This window comes from Emydura macquarii, unplaced genomic scaffold, assembly GCF_026122565.2.
Source record: "Emydura macquarii macquarii isolate MOO-44397 ecotype Brisbane River unplaced genomic scaffold, CSIRO-AGI_Emac_v2 contig_3114, whole genome shotgun sequence".
Taxonomy (NCBI): Eukaryota; Metazoa; Chordata; order Testudines; family Chelidae; genus Emydura; species Emydura macquarii.
Genome location: NW_027133251.1, coordinates 287,679 through 303,467, shown reverse-complemented (window position 1 = coordinate 303,467; position 15,789 = coordinate 287,679). Strand labels below are relative to the sequence as shown.

At 63.5% G+C, this 15,789-nt stretch overlaps 1 protein-coding gene across 6 annotated transcripts in view; it reads left to right on the top strand.

The window, feature by feature from the left end:
• The window catches only part of IL11RA (interleukin 11 receptor subunit alpha), a 54,793-nt gene extending 53,087 nt beyond the window's left edge, over nucleotides 1-1,706 (top strand). For all 6 annotated transcript variants that reach the window (XM_067530883.1, XM_067530886.1, XM_067530885.1 and 3 more), the window contains one exon: nucleotides 233-1,706. In XM_067530883.1, coding sequence (XP_067386984.1) covers nucleotides 233-249 — 17 coding nt within the window. In that variant the 3' untranslated portion in view covers nucleotides 250-1,706. The remainder of the gene's footprint in view (nucleotides 1-232) is intronic.
• Nucleotides 1,707-15,789: the final 14,083 nt, after the last annotated feature.

Here is a 15,789-nt window from a genome sequence, read left to right as displayed (position 1 = left end):
GAGGCCAGGGGGGGGAGTGTCTGCAGTGAGACGGGGGGGGGGTGAGGGGGTGAGAGGCTAGGCACTGCCTCCAGACACGGTGGTTCTGGCTGACCGTGGGCATGGGGCAGGGCTGACCAGTGGGGCAGGGGAGTCTGCGGAGCAATGGGGGTGGGGGGTAAGGCCACTGTTGGGGGGCTTCCCCTGGAGCTCCCCCCCCCACCTGCAACCTGTTCTCTCTCCCTCTCTGCAGAGGCCCAGATCTTGTAGCGGGACCCTGCCCGCTGTCGGGGCGTTCACCCCAACCACGCTGCGGCCACCCCACCACTGCCGGCCCCACAGCACAGCTCGCCTCCGGAGCCTGCCCTGGAACCGCCGCTCACTCGTCCCGCCATGGCCCCCAGCCCAGGACCAGGCCCAGGCCTATCCCCCGGACAGACCCTTGCCGGCGTGGAGGGCACCCGAGGGAGACGGGCCGGGTTCTCAGAGGCCCCCGGCCTCTGTCCGGGAGCAGCTGGAGGCAGATGCTGGGATTGATGCCATGGTCCGTCCGTCCGTCCCCGCGCCGTGGAGCTGCCGTTGGTGCCGGCGCGTGAATCTGAGCCGGACCTGCGCCCCATAGGGACTGGCCTGTGGGGCGAGGCTGGGGCAACACCAGGGCGCCCGTGGCCCCGAGGCTCCTGGGCTCATGGAGAGGGGGCACGGGGGGCCCAGCCCTCTTCTGCGGCCGGGGTCCTGGCGGATCCGTGGACGCTGGGGGTGCCGGTGAGCAGCTGTGTGGGTGTGACGGGGTGACACTGACCCCTCCCGCCCCAGCCCCCCACCCTCCAGTGGATGGGGTGACTCTTCCCCCACATCCAGGGCTTGTCAGGCCCTGTAGGATCCCAATAAAAGGGGCTCGCGAGGCCGGGTCCAGGGTGACTTTCTCTGCACTGTGCCAGGGGGCGGCTCCTCTGCCCCCCTGCCATGGGGAGGGCTGGTTATAGCTCAACCCCCCCGCCAGCCCTGCCGCTGCTTGGTCAGGGCGCCATGGGGCTGAGGGGGGCCGCTCTGGGTCTCGGGCCAGACCCCCTGAGTCCCTGGCGCCATGGGGCGGTTGCCTCATCCTGACGGTTGGGCCCTGGCGCACGCAGAGGTGGCCATGGGGGGGCAGCCCAGGGGCCCCTTGGAGGAGGTTTGACGGAGCTGCGCCTGCCAGCCAGAGGGGGCTGTTCTGCCTGGCTCGACCCGCCAAACGTCCCGGACAACGGCTCCCATGCCTTGGCACCAGCCCCGGTCCCTGAGGGGATCCGCATGGGGCAGCTGAGAGCCTGGCAGGGAGGGGGGGCTGGCGCTGAGCCGGGGGGCGGTTGCTGGGGGGAGCCAGCATGCCAAGCTGAGTTCCTGGGGGGAGATCACCCCGCCCGGGCAGGCAGTGCCCCAGGAGCAGCCCGTGCCTGCCCGTGGCACTGCTGCTGCGGCGAGCAGCTGGCTGGAGGGCTACACATTTGCTCTCCTTCAGCCAGCGCTGAGATCCCAAGGTCGTGGGCACCTGGGAAAAGCCCCAGCCCCTTCCCACCAGGTAGCTTGTGCCCAGGCAGCGTCACATGGGCGATCACTGGGGAGGAAGGGTGGGCTGGGGGCAGGGCGTTGGCCTACACCTTGGGGGGACCCAGCGCCAGTTCCCTGCCCTGCCACAAACTCCCCGTGGGACCTTGGACCAATGGGAGCTAGGCACCTCGCTCTCTGAGAATCTGGGCCTCTGTGCCTCAGTTTCCCCAGCTGTACAAAGGCGGTCACCGCCCTGCCCTGCCGCCCAGTGGCCGAGGAGGAGAAGTGCGTTCGAGAACAGTACGGTAGCGCTCCGTATTTGAGGCCCTGGCCATTAAGGAAGCCTGGTGCCCAGAGGAAAGCCTGTGGTACGCGCAGCGACACACCAGCCGCTCCCCGAGGAGGGCAAAGCCCTGTGCAAACACGCCTGCCCCAGCCAGCAGCTAGCATTAGCGGGGACCAGCCCCGCCGCTGGGTGCAAGGCTGGGCCGGAGACACCTCCTGTGCCCGGGCGCATGCGGCGTGAAGATCTCACTCTGGTGGGTGGCACCGACCCACTGGGCAGGCAGTGCCCCGAGGGACCCAGACGGGGTGCTGGGACAGGAGAGGACTCAGGGGCCCTGACTGCCAGCCTGTGGCTCGCGGCTCGCTGCCGGCCGGCCTGACTAGCCGGGTTTCTGATCAGTGTGGTGGGGACAGGACGGGGGGGGGGGGGGGGACGACTGCCAGCAGGTGTGCCCACAGCGCTGTGAGAATGGCTGCGGCTCCAGGCCCCTGTCCCCCGCAGGCTGGCTCCCGGACTCGCGTGTCTCACTCCAATATGAGCCCTGGGCCGGGTCCCCCTGTCCGCAGGGAGGCTGGGGCACCCCAGCGTGCCGGGAGTGCCCTGCACCGCCTCCCGGAGCAAAGCCCGGGCCATGTGCTACGGCGCCCGCTGCTCGTGGGCAGCTGGCTCAGAGATCACACCCAGTCAGCGGGGCTGGGCGGGGGGCAGCTCAGCACCAGTACCGAGGGGGGGGGACTAAGGGGCAGCTGAGCTTCACCTGCAGGGAGCGAGGCTGTGGGTCGGAGCCGCATCGCTTGGCTCATTCCCCTTAGCCCAGCCTGTGCCCTGTGGGGCGGACTGTGGGGCGCAGGACTAGCTGGGCCCCCCCAACAGCCCTTCCCCTCGCGGGGGCGACTGCTGACTGGCAGGTGGCCATCCCTGGACCAGCGCTTCAACCGGGCTGCTTCCAAAGCCAGCACAGCCCCAGGGCTGGGGCCAGCTCTGCTCCGTCAGGGAAAGGGGGCCTGAGCCGTGGGCCCTTTGCACCCAGAGCTGGGGACTCAGGTCAACCCAAGTAGCCCCCTGCAGCCTGGGGCGGGAGGCGCTGAGTCTGGTGTGCGTGATACAGCGCCTTGCACATCGGGGCCTGGCCCTGCCAGAGGGCTGCTAGAAAGATGGCGCCGGGGCTTTAAAGGCTGCAGTTCCTAGGGGCAGACACGCACCGCGCTGGCTGCAGCCGGGTTTGGTGCAGCTGACGCCCTGGGCCAGGCACACGTGTGCTGCCTTGGCGCGGGCCCTGGCCCGCCCAGCATGCTGCCGACCCATGCCAACCCCTGCTCCCGCGGCAGGTTGGGCTGGGCGGGAACGTAAGGCTCACTCCAGCAGGCGCGGGACGGGGGCATCCTCCCCCAGCCTGCCGGACAGCCCCGGCCTTTCCTCCTCCCCCTTGGGGCTGCCGGTGCCACCTCCCCCAGTGCGCCACTGACCACATCACCAGCTACTCTTGGAAACCCTCCCTAAACGCCACCAGGCTGCCTGCCCTCCAGGGCACAGGCCGCGGCAGTAATCAGCCCTGGAGAGCGCCGGGCGCTGGAAATCTGCTCTAGTAGCCAGGCCAGCCCCCGGCTCCCACTCCGCGAGCAGCCAAGCCTGGTTTCCAGGCAGCTGATGCTGGTTTGGAGCCTGACACCCCGACCCTGGCAGCCAAGATGCTCGGCTGAAAACGCGGCCGCCTTAGAAACCGGAGTCCCACTGGCCCCCATCTGACCCGAGCCGTGTGTAAACTGACTTTCCTGGTGCACTGGAACTGACAGGGCTTCGCTGTAGGCAATGGCCCAGCGAGACCCCCCTGGAGTCTGGCAGGCCTGGCACCCGAAGTGAAAGCAGCGCTCAGCCGGCCTGGAGGGATGATCTCGTGCCTACGCAGGTGGCGGCTGGAGGCAGCCATGCCTTACAGAGTGCCTGCCTGCTGGGCAAGGGCCGAGCCGGCGCTGGAGTGAGCGGTCATGGCCCCAGAGACACCCCCTCGGAGCTGTGCCGATTTACACCTGCTGACGCTCTGCCCTCGAGCCAGGCGTCTCAGAGCGTCAGGCTGTGCTCTTGGTTGGGGGCCAAGACCCGAACCCCTGGGACTGACGGTATGCAGAGCTGTCCTAGGGGTGTAAAGGGGGCAGATTGTGCCCAGCGACACCGGTGCAGCCCCTCCGGGCAGCCCTGCGCGGCTGGCGTGTCCCTGAGCACAGTATGGCCAGCTTCTCAGCCATGATCAGCGGGGCAGGCATTGAGCTCTTGTGCCAATCTGCCCGGTGAGGTCTCCTGGACCCCTGCCCGCTTACCTAGCCGAACTCTGCAGGGCAACTGGACCAAACGGCGGCGATGCGGGGGTGCGAGCTGGTTCCGGCTGCGGCTGCGGGTCTGAAATCAGCCCCTTGGGCACTCAGCCCGCAGATTATCACGGGGGCAGCCAGCGAATCGCTGTGCGGGAGGGAGCCGGCGTCAAAGCGCACGAGCCTCTCCTCGGCTCACCCTGGGCGTGCACCGCGCTCAGGCCCTGCGAGCAGGATGGAGGGGCTGGTTGGTCCCTGGGAACTGCTGCGGCTGCCTGCCCGGCTCACCCTGAGGTGCCCAGGCCCCATGACCCAGCCACCCCGCTGGCTGAGCTGGTCAGCAAAGGGGGGGGGGGAGGGCCCTTCCCCTGCCCTGCCCTGCAAGAGCTGGGCTGAGAACCCCCCTCCTCAGCTCATTCCCCCCTAGGCACCAGAAGCCCAGAGAAGGGATCCTGGGTCCCTGCCAGTGTGGGCTGGCCTCACGCCGGGCAGCCTCTCTGGCCATCACCACCCACCCGCCACGCGCAGGTGCTTTGCCCTTCCCTGGCAGGAGGCCTCTGCTGGCACCGGGGAAGGGACCGTGCATTTACTGCTGGGGATTATCCGCCCTGCCTCCAGGACCACACCAGCCCTGGCCCAGAGCCGGCGCCTGGTCAGCTTTGGGAGCCCAACTCATGAGCCTATATCTCTGCCCCACAGGCAGCCAAGGGCCGCCGTGAGCCCGTCTCTGATGAAGTGCAGCAGTGGGGAGACACCCCTGCTCGCCCCCGCCTGCCCCGGACCCGGACGGGCGTGTGGGTGTGCACAGAGCAGACCGGGCGCTGGAGGGGCAGAGAAGGAGAGAAGCGGGGGGGGGCAGAGATGGCAGGGGGCACAGCAGATCCCGGCTGAGGCTGGAAATGCTGCGCTGGGAGGCGGCCGGGCTCCAGGCCCTCCCAGCCATCGGCCGGGCGGAGAGCGAGCCCTTGGTGGGGTGTGTCCCCCCAGAGTCTGTGGGGGGTGCCCAGAACCCAGGAGAGGGGCACGGACTCGCCCGGTACAAATATGGTCAGGGCGCTTTGGAAAGGGCCCCTTCGTAAGGCTGGGGAGAACTGAACAGGCCCCGTGGGAAGGGCGGGAGGGCGGTAGCAGAGACAGGGCGATGCACCCTGTCCCCAGAACAGCCGGTGACGCCCCTCGGCACGTGCCACCCCCGCCGTGGAGCAGGCCCTGCAGCGGCCCAGCCTGGGACGGGCCAGGGACAAGGCTGCTGCTGGGCAGAGAGAGGCCCTGGCACACGCTAGGCTGTCGGGTGCTTTAATCCTGGGGGTGCCACGGGCTGGAGAAGCCCTGTCGCTCCGGCTGGGGGGGCAGTGGCTGCTGCGCTGATCCGGGTGGGTGGAGATGCAAATAGAGACGGCTGGGCCAGGTGCAGCCGCACGGGTCTGCGTATAAATCTGGGGGAGGGGATGGTGCCTGGAGCCGTGGACCCGGGTCCCGCTGCGCACTGTGAAGAACAGGACGCGGTGATTAAAGCGCTGCCTGGCCCCAGCATCCCCCCAGCCCACCCCATCTCCTGGCTGGGCCCAGCACCCAGCATCCGTCCCGTCTTGTAGGGAACGTGCCCCGCCCCGCTGCACTGGGGAGGCTAGTAGCCATGCCTCACTGGGCCAGCAAGGGAGGTGCCCCAGATGCCTTATCCCCGCTCCGCCGCCTGCGCGTGCTCGCCTGCGGGATCCTGACCCGCTCTGAGCATCGGCCCGGCGTGCGCTGCAGCTGCGCCTTGAGCCCAGCATTTCTCAACCCGTTTGTGCTGGCAACCCGCTTCGGAGTTAAAAGAACCGTGACCCCCCCGCTAGAAACAATTGCAACCCCCTCCCCCACCCCCGCACAGCCCTGCGGGGCGGGGATCCAGGCTTCAGCCCAGCATGGGGCTGACACGCAGATTAGCTCCACGGAGCCCCCTTTGGCATGGGGCCCAGGTAACTGCCCTGCCCCCTACCCCCTAACTCTGGCCTTGCTTGCGACCCCCCCATGCCCTGACCCCCATGTTGAGAACACTGTTCAGCAAACATCCGATCCGGATTGATAAAGTGAAGGAAAGTGAAGGAAAAGCCCCCGCGACCCCCGGGAAATGGCTCTCTGTCAGAAATGCGCGCCTTGCGTCCCTCTGACTCTGTCGCGCGTCACCGTCCCACCAGTGCCGCGGGGTGTACATGTCCCTGCTAGCCCGACGAGCCCATTAATAACTATTTGTTCCCCGGGTTGGTCCTCACAGCCTGGGAGCGAGTCACCCCTGAGCCTTCTCCCCGCTGGGGGAAACAGACCGAGTGAGCGCCTGGAGTCCACCACTCTCAGGCGGGTTGTCCAACCCGTGCATCAGGCTCATGGCACTTCTCTGTCCCCCTCTGCAATTTCTCCACATCCTTCTTGGATGGTGGGCGCCGGACCAGGACACAGGCCGCCAGCAGCGGTCGCACCAGTGCCAGACGCAGAGGTAAAACAGCCTCTCTGCTCCGACGCGCGGTTCCCGTCTATGCAGCCCAACCAAGCATTAGCTCTTCTGGCCGCAGCGTCACACGGGGGCGCACGTTCAGCTGATTCTCCACCACAACCCCCAAATCCTTTTCCGAGTCCCTGCTTCCAGGAAAGCATGGACGCAGGGCCCAGTTTGGGCCCCAAAGATCGCTACTGCCCAACACACGAGTCAGCCTCCCCACCCCCCCTCCCCGGGGCGTCACCTGTGTGTTGCCTGTGGGTGGAGGGTGCAGGGTGAGGCAGTCACTACATACCTCTTCATGGCTGTTCCCGTTTCCCTCGCCGCCACATCCGGAGCCAAGGAAAGAAGTAAAAGCAGCCCCAGTAGATCCTGGAAAACACACAGGCAGGCGAAAGCAAGATTGTTATTAGCTGTATTATTGTAGGGCCCAGTTGTGGACCCCGATCCCATTGTGCTAGGCACTGTACAATCATAGAGCGAAGACGGCCCCCGCCCCACAGAGCTAGCAATGGGTGTGTGTTTGGATGCAGGTGCTCACAGCTCTTTAGCGGCTAGGATAGCTCCATCTGCACCCATGACGGCATGTAAGCTGGCTGGATGAGTGGGTGGAGCTGGCTGGATGGATCAGTGGGTGGAGCTGGATGGCAGATGCTCCCCCCTGTGCATGTCGAGTGTCCCAGCTGCTGACATCCTAGGCACCAAAACCGGCCGGGGGCAGGCGGGCTGACTGGCATGGCCAGGTTTGCAGAGCCCCGTCTGTGTAGCCTGGCTCGGGCGCTGGTGACTGTGCACAGAGGTCTCCGGGCTGCGAGCCCCAGGCAGGACAGGGCGCCCTGGAGTGTCCCACGTGGGCCGATGGGCTGGGACTATGCAAGGGGACAAGCCAGGCTGCCTCTCAGGGCGCAGGGCCCGAAGGCCGGCTGGAGCGAGCGGCGGCCCTGTCTCCCAGCTGGAACGGTGGGATCCCCAGCACCTGGGGCGGCTAACCAGCAACTCGCCAACACGACAGCTTGCGACAGCCGGGGAGCGGTGAGGAGGTGGGCTGGCTGCATGCGTGGCTCCTGGGACCCGTACCAGCTCCCCAGGGATTGCACGTCAGTGCACAGCCCCCTCCGCCCACCCTGGCCCCCAGCTCTCCAGGAGGGGCAGACCCCGCGCCAGCCAACCCGTAATAATAGCTCCACGCTGCCACCCGGCTGAACGTGGGTTAGCCTGGTGCATACTCACTCCTCCTCGTCCGGCTCACTCGGCAGCTGCCAGCGCTCCGGCCCCGGCGCCTCCTTCCCTGCCATGAGCTCTCCTGCCTGAATAACAAAGCTCTCCTAGCGGGGCACCTGGCGCCTTGGCCGTCACTTGCGGCACCATCTCCCCAGGCCACGCTGGGTGCTGGGAGGGTGGCGCGGGGTGAAACGGCCCTGTCTGTCCCTGCAGAGCACCCCGGGGCCGGGCTGAGCACGGGGCGGGGCTCACGGAGGAAGCAGGGAGCAGTGAGGGTGGGGTAAAGGAGCCTTGGAGGGCAGCGAGTTGGCCTGTGGCCTGGCTGTACGCTAGTCCCCGGGGCTCGGGGAAGGGGCTGCAGGAGCCAGCGTGGCCTCTCTCTCCTGTGCTGACGCCCGGCTGCAACGTCGGGCCCGGGGACCGTCAGGGGCATGCCAAGAGCTGGCCAGGGAGGGCAGAGCAGTGGACACCCCCCATCAACGCGAGTGTCTAGCCCCCCCCCCGGCCCCGAGAGGTGGCCAGGACTAGGGCTTCCACTCACGCTCTGGAGAGCCGCGTCCATCGCTCAATAGGCCTCCCGCGGGCCCCGCGCCAGCCGCTGAAAGGAAGGGGCCTGTGTCAGCGTCAGTGCTCTGCTCCCTGCACCGTGGGAGGCAGGGTCACTGGGGAGGGGGGCAGGAGAGCGCCAGGGCCCACGCCTCTGCAGCCCACGCCTGTCCCCACAGCGCCAGAGCCCCGGCCAGCTCAGCCCTGCTGCAGCCCAGCTGCCACTGCCCACAGTGCCAGGGGCCAGCTAATGCCTGGGGCACACGTGCTGCGGAGGGGAGGGGTAACAGCTCCCACTGAGCTCTGGGCACCCCCAAACAGGGAGGCCACAGGGGAGCAGCAAGGTCTGCAGGGAGGGGACCCCCGGCTGCTCTTGGCAGGAGGAGAGCTGGGACTTGTGCCACCGTCATGACCGGCCCTCAGGCTATGCCCTGGGTGGGGGGTTGTGAATCCTCGTTTTCTGGGGTTCCACCCCTTTCCTCCTCCGGTGAGGCCATTCTCCGGGATGCCTGGGCACTGGGCAGAGGGGTCTGGGCGCTGGTCTTCGGCCCTACCAGTGATTTGTGTGGGGGAGAGCGGGGGGACGACAAAACCTAGCAACGGGGCAGTACCAACGTTTGGTTTTCATGAACCTTGCAGGGAATCGCCTTTTCCCCCTCCAAACACGCCCTACATTTTGCACAGCCCTGGCCTTCTTCTAAACATGGGGGGGGAGGACTTACTAAATCCTGAGGGTGTTGTCATGCGGGCTGGCTTGAGTGGGGGGGCATTTAGTATATTGGGTGACATCAGTATGGCAGAATCATAATAATCCATGTGGGATAGGCCATGTCAGGTACTGTTAGGAAGGTTGTAATGTGCTAAGTAAGATAATAATACTTGTGTTCATGTGTGATATGTGAAATGGAAGTTATAGATGTATTTGAGATATCTGTATTTCAAATTGTTCTGCCTGGGCAACACCCCAGAGAGGAAGGCTGCAGAACAATGGCCTGCGTAATGGCCCATTAAGGCATTCCCAGGTGCAAGGGGCCCTGAGGGAGAGGCCAGCATCACCACTGAGTCACCAGAACCTGCTGATGTGACTCTGGACTCCATTGCAGGCAGCCTACCTGATGAAGCATCAGGACTGTCCCATGTGACTATGGACCCCAGGCACACCAGAGGAGTCACCAGGATTGGCCCATGTGAATATGGACTCCATTTTGGGTCTGGTGACTGCCTACAGGCCGCATGACCGGAGGAGGGGGTTTATAAAGTCAAGCCAGAGAAACCATCTTGTCTTTGCTCCTGTCCAGTCTGCAGACACACACCTATCTCTGGACCAATTCATCCTGCAACTGAACCGAAGGACTCAGACCCATCCAGGTACTGGATGTGAACCAGAGAGAACTACACAAGCCTGCAACTCCACATTTCTTCCAGAAACCTGAAGTATATGGACTTTTAATCATTTGTATATCTGTGATTTACTTTAACCCTTTAACATTTCTCTCATCGTTTATTTCTTTCCTTTTACAATAAACCTCTAGTTTAGATACTGAAGGATTGGCTGCCAGCGTGGTATTTTAGGTAAGATCCAAACTTATATTGCTCTGGTGCTGTGGCTGACCCTTTGGGGTCAGAGGGAACCTTTTTAGCAAAGAGCAGAGAGTTTAAGTAACTGGTCTCTTTGCTGGACCTGGTGCTGATTTGGGAGCCTGGAGCTGAAATGAGTGAAGGGGGCTGTGGGCATTTGTGGACTGGCTTCGTGATATCCAGTGTGGGAGAATCAGAAGCAGTTCGTGGCTGGTTGGGAAGCCGGGCTTCAGTGTCACCCACCAGCGTGGGGAGAATCTGCTCTCCTTTTGCAGCCTGCCCTGACCTTGGCATTATCAGTTGGCTGCCCTGGGCACGGGTTGTATCACAGGCGTCACTTGGAACGCGAAGTATTTGGGGACTGAAGACAGGCCAAGCGTGTGACACGCTGTGCCCCATGTGCACCTTCTGGTGTGATCCGGGTATCGTTCACGTTCACCCTGGCGGTGTAACCGTGCATTGGCTGATGCAAAGTGTGCTGCGTACGGTGTTTCTGGCATGCTCAGGGCACACTGAACATTACTGTTCTGGTAGCGTGTGTCCTGCCATGTCCCACGTAGGTACAGATACGAAACACTGCCGTGTCCTAGCCCCAAATGTGTGTCGCACGTGGTTTGAACAGATGTGACGAACACAGAGCTGTGTTTCCACGCCCCGCAGAGGCCTGCGCACAGGGACAATGGACTGGCCTAAACAGCTGTGAGCACCTTGGCTCAAGTGAAAGAAATCATGGCCGTTGGGTCATCTGACGCCAGGGGGCGTTGAGAAAACTTGTTAGAAACAGAGGCCTCTTTGTCTGTTGGCTCGTCCTTGGAATCCAGCTTCTAAGCAACACCAAAGACTGAGAATCTACCCGGGGGCGGAGCTGGTGGAAGAGGCATCGCACCCAGCCTGTGTGATAAGCTGAATGCAGCCTGACATATTAATCTTTGGTTAAGATGCGAGTTATCAGCTTTTAGTTAATTGTAATTAACTCCCGGATTTATTAATAATCTGACTTAGAGTCACTTAAAATCTTGCTGTCGTCAATATTTGTTTGCTTTACCTAAAACTGCCTGTGGATTGAGTGTGTGCAGCGCCCTCACAGAGTGACAGAGCAGGTGCATAGCAATGCCTTTGATAAATTGACGGACAAGTGTCAATGAGCGTGCAGTGCAAGACGGCCGTTCCTGGGCTTGCATCTGGGACTGGGGGTGTCTCCCCATGAGTGGCTGGCCAGACGCACTCCTTCACTAGGCCAGGGACCGATTACACGCAGGACGCTGGCATGGGCCGACCCAGGAGTGGGTGGTTCACACAGCAGAGCGGGTAAGTGAAGCATTGGGATGACAGCTATACCCCAGTCCGGATTGCAGGGGGGAAGTCACAAAGTGTTCAGAGTATTTCATCCTCCGGATGCTGTCACCCCCGCCCTCCCCACACCGCACCCGTGCTTCTCTTGCCTTGTGGCGGTGATCACGTCCCTCCACCTCCGCCTGAAACGCCAGCTTCTCCTCGAAGCAGCTCCGGAACAGCTTAGGCTGAAACAGAGTCAGAAATGCTTAGAGGCCCATTCCGGGGGGCTGTCCCCGAAGAGACCGCGTCCGCCCCCAGCCCTACCTGGTGCTCTCCTGCCATCAGCTGCTCCTCGCACTCCCCTCCTGCCACCAGCTGTCGCGCCAGCTTCTTCTTCTGCAGGGAAAGGAGAGGACATGGCCTATGAGACACCGGCCAGGAGAGCAGGGACATCCTGGCCCGCAGTGATGCGCGGGGTGGGAGCGGGTCTCTGACACGCATCGGGCTCTGGGATTGCACAGAGGCGTGAGCATTTCCCTTTCCCTGTCACAGCCTCCCGGTCACATGCTTGGTTGGTGGGTAGCTTAGATCAATCATCCCCATTCATCCGTCACCGATCGCATCCAGACAGTCAGACAGACAGGCCTCTGCCCCACTTCCCATCCAGCCTCCAGTGGGGCTCCCTTTACGCAGCTTGGCCCAGGGTGGTCACGTCCTGAGTGGCTGGGCCGGGTCCTGTTGGCGAGCCCCGCTCTGCGAATGTTGCTGACCCAGCTCTGACCGCAACGTGGGGCAGGAAGAGGCCTCGGTAACTGGGCTGATACCAAGTGCAAAAGAGGCAGCGGGGCTCTGTCCATGCTGCGGGTGGCTGCATGTCTAGGGAGCTGGTTAGGACACAGTTCTCCGCTGTAGCCTCTGGGATCGGAACCTGCACCTCAGCCCGGGTAGAAGTATGGGCCTTCTCTGTGGCCGTGGCTAAGCTCCTATCATCTACACCTCCAGACACAACCATAGCTACAGCGAGGCTGCAACCCGCGGGGCTCCTTGGCGCGCCGATGGGACTTTACAGCAGCGCTGTTTTAATCTGGCTGTGGCCTGGCTTGACCCCTGCACAGAGAGAAGCTCTAGGCTGGTGATAAAACAGGTGGGCCAGAGTCACACTGAGCAGCCGTTGTTGAACGCGGTTGTGTCCGTGGTGCAGAGGAGCTGCAGCCCTGGCTGTGCTTTGACGGGCCAGGCAAGCAGTGACTGATCTGTAAACACGGCAGCTGCTGGCCGAGATGTTTGCCTGAAGACCAGGTTGAAACCGGGCTCTGGCCAGGGGGTTGAAGGGGGATTAGAGAGCCACAGATCTGAGGTAAGACAAGCCCTGCCTGCGTGGATCAGGAGCCGCGCTGGGACGGGTCCCACCCAGCCTTTTCTCTGCACTCTGCACTCTCAGCAGCTCTGCCCCCAGCACAGCGACGACCGTGGGACTCTCCATCCAAGTCGGGCACTGGCGTGCTCACTCCTGTGCCAGCCAGTCCTGCGCCGAGCACGGCGGGGTGGTACGAATGCCGGGGCCTGGCCTACAGGAAGGCCCCCATCATTGCTAGGGCACCAGTGGGAGACTTCCTGGGAAAGGCCGACACCGGACGCGGCCGTCACGAGGACAAGTCCCTGTATCCACAGCACCATAAGCTCTGCCAAGGGCGTGTTGCCCTGTGTCCTGTCTCGGCCCAGCCTGCCCCCGTTGCAGCCTGTCTGACATGCACTGACCTGGAAGGTGCCATCTCTTACGAGGGCGGCGTTGCATTCTCCCCCAGACCACAGCAGCTCTTTCAGCTCCTGGCCACTCATGTCAGACCCCGACTGGGCCAGGGCTCCCAGTGAAATTCCTGAGGGAGGCAAAGACCCTGGTCAGCGCGATAAGCCATGGCTCCGGGTTGAGATGGGGCTGGAGAATGGTACCCTAGTAGATGTATGCCCGGAGCATCTCAGAGCCCCAGCCGTGGCCTGGTGTCCCATTGGACTAGGCGCTGCACCCACGCCAAACAAAACACGACAGTCCCCTGCCCCAAGGAACGTCCAGTCTTGGCATGAGATAGGAGAGGCCAGGTGGATACAGACAGACGGGACGGGGGCGCAGGGAAACGGGAGGCAATAGCGTGACGGGTAGGGGTGTCTGCTGTTTGCGTAGGTGGAGATTGGGCCTGCGGAAGCCCCTCTCAGCACTGCACTGCTGGTCCCCTCTGCTCGGCAGCGCTGGCCGTAATGCCTCAAGAAGGCGCCAGGTACCATGCTCTCCCGCCCCATCCAGGCCGGCAAAGACTCCACGAGACACCCACAGCCAGTGTGGGGAACCCAGGGCAGGCCCCCACCCGACCCGTCTGTGCCCTGCAGACGAGCGATTGCTGGGGCCCGGACAGCCCCTTGGCCACGGGCCGGAGTGTGTCTCCCGTACCTGGAGATGCGGGGTCTTTCTGAGCCCACGGCTGACGTGGAGGGCAGGGAGGTATCCAGGGGCTCGGCCTCTCTCGGTGGGGCCAGTGGTGATGGTTTTCCTTCGTCCGCTGATCCCCAGACACCTGCCCGTTAGGAAATGGCCTGAGACCCACCAACTCATTTCACACACGCCCCCGAGTGAAAGGCGGTGGCCAGCGATGGGCCTGAGCCAGGAGGTTCCGATCCGAACCCAGACCTGAACCGCCAGGGGCTTGGATCTGAGGTGCTGGTTCCAGCCCACCGGTAGTCAGGACTCCGGCTCCCCGCTGACGGGCCTGGCTGGGGACTAGCCGCTGAGCCGGGCTCCCCCCGTATCTCCCCCCGTGCCCCACTGCCTGAGCCGCCCACCCCCACGCCCCACCCGCCATCGCCTCGGTGGGAGGGCGGCTGAGCAGGCTGGGGCAGCGCTGCCCATCCAAAGGCCCAAATCTGGGTGCCAAACAAAGCGCTCACCCAGCCAGCCGCACCCCGGTGTCCGGGACGTCCCGTGCGACTCGCACGGCTCCCTTGGATGCGTGCGAGGACCTGGGGGCGGGGAGAGCCCAAGATGTCCTCCGGCTGGCACAGAGGGGGCTGCCGGCGGGGTCCGGGGTTCTGTCGCCGTGGCGCCGAGGTCACGGCGCTGAGGTTACAAAGAGACGGGGCCCATGATGGAGCGTGTGGCCTGGGAGACCCAGGCAGCCTGCCAGGCCCCGAGTTCAGGGGGCTGGGTGTTTCCCAATGGCAATGGCCGTCCCGAGAGCCGGGCAGGGAAACGGCCGGGTTGTGACAGCGCCAGCCAGGGGCAGGGCAGATGCGGCGAGCGGGTGCCGTGGGCAGGGCCGGTTTCAGCGACAGGGATGATCTCTTTGCAACGGCCACGGCCAAATTCCGCTCCGGGAGACCCTGGCGGGGAGCATCACAGGCAGACCCTACCCCTGAATTCCCAGCCCGGAGTCGCCAGCGGTTTCTGTCTCAGATAGGGGGCTCTGACCTCGCCGGGGGTCACAAACAGGCCTCAAGGATGGCTAACCGGGAGGGGGAACCCAGCTGGACGGGTGGGGGTGATGGGCATGGAAGACACCGGCAACCCCTGCTCTGAGCATGTCACAATGTTTTAAATCAAGGTTTCATACATTTTTTGTACCACATTTAGTCTCCTGCCCCGGCGTGTGGATGAAAGTAATTCTTCCTCCCACTCCTTGTAATTTGGCTACAACGGATACGTATTTTAGAGCTGCTCCTGGTGACTGGCCCCTGGCCACGCTTTCTCCTGGCAAATCTCTGCGCTCTGGGTCCACCCACCTTTTGGGGCCTTTTGCCATGATTCCCCAGGAGCATTCCCCTCTGCCCACCCGCCCCACTTCACAGCAGTATGTGGGACGACGCCTTCTGTAGTAAATTCCTGGTGGCTCCAGGGTAGGCCATGGGCCCGTTGCTCAGCGATGTGGCTGCGGTGTTGTTCTGGTCCTGGCAGGTGCGGTGGATGCCTGCGTGGTTATTTATTAACGTGATCACATTTGAGTCACAAGGAGATTTGCTCACACACACACGTATCAATGGGGGGGTGGGTTTAACCACATTATAGTTACTGGACGGGAGGGTTTGCACGTCCACACAGCCTCCTGGGCGTACATTTGGTCAGGAACCTGGACCGTGTCAGCATTTGAAGAGTTAAGCATTACCCAGGCTGGAAATGGACCCCTCAAGCGTGGGCGATAGGCACCCACCACCCCTGAGAGCAGGAGGGGTCCATGAGTGACCAGGGCACTCACCAAGCAGCCTGAAATTCAGGGGTCACTCCCGGGTGTCCTGGATCTGCCACATGCCCTGCCAGCATCTGGAGGGGAAATGTTATAAAGGCCTGCATGTCTCTGGGGCGTCACCTTGCTGGGGTCAGTTCACAGGGGTGCTGATGTCACCGTGGTGGGACACGCCGAGGCCACCAGCACAGAGAGATGCAGGCGAGGCTCGGGGGCTTCCTGACAAAGCTCGTTAAGCGGAAACGCTCTCTGGAGGCAGATTACCCCACAAGCGCCTCCTGCAGGGTTTCTCGCACTTTCTCCTCAAGCAGCTGGTGAGCTGCTGCTGGCATTCATCTCCCTTATAACGTCTGTAGCCCTTATTGT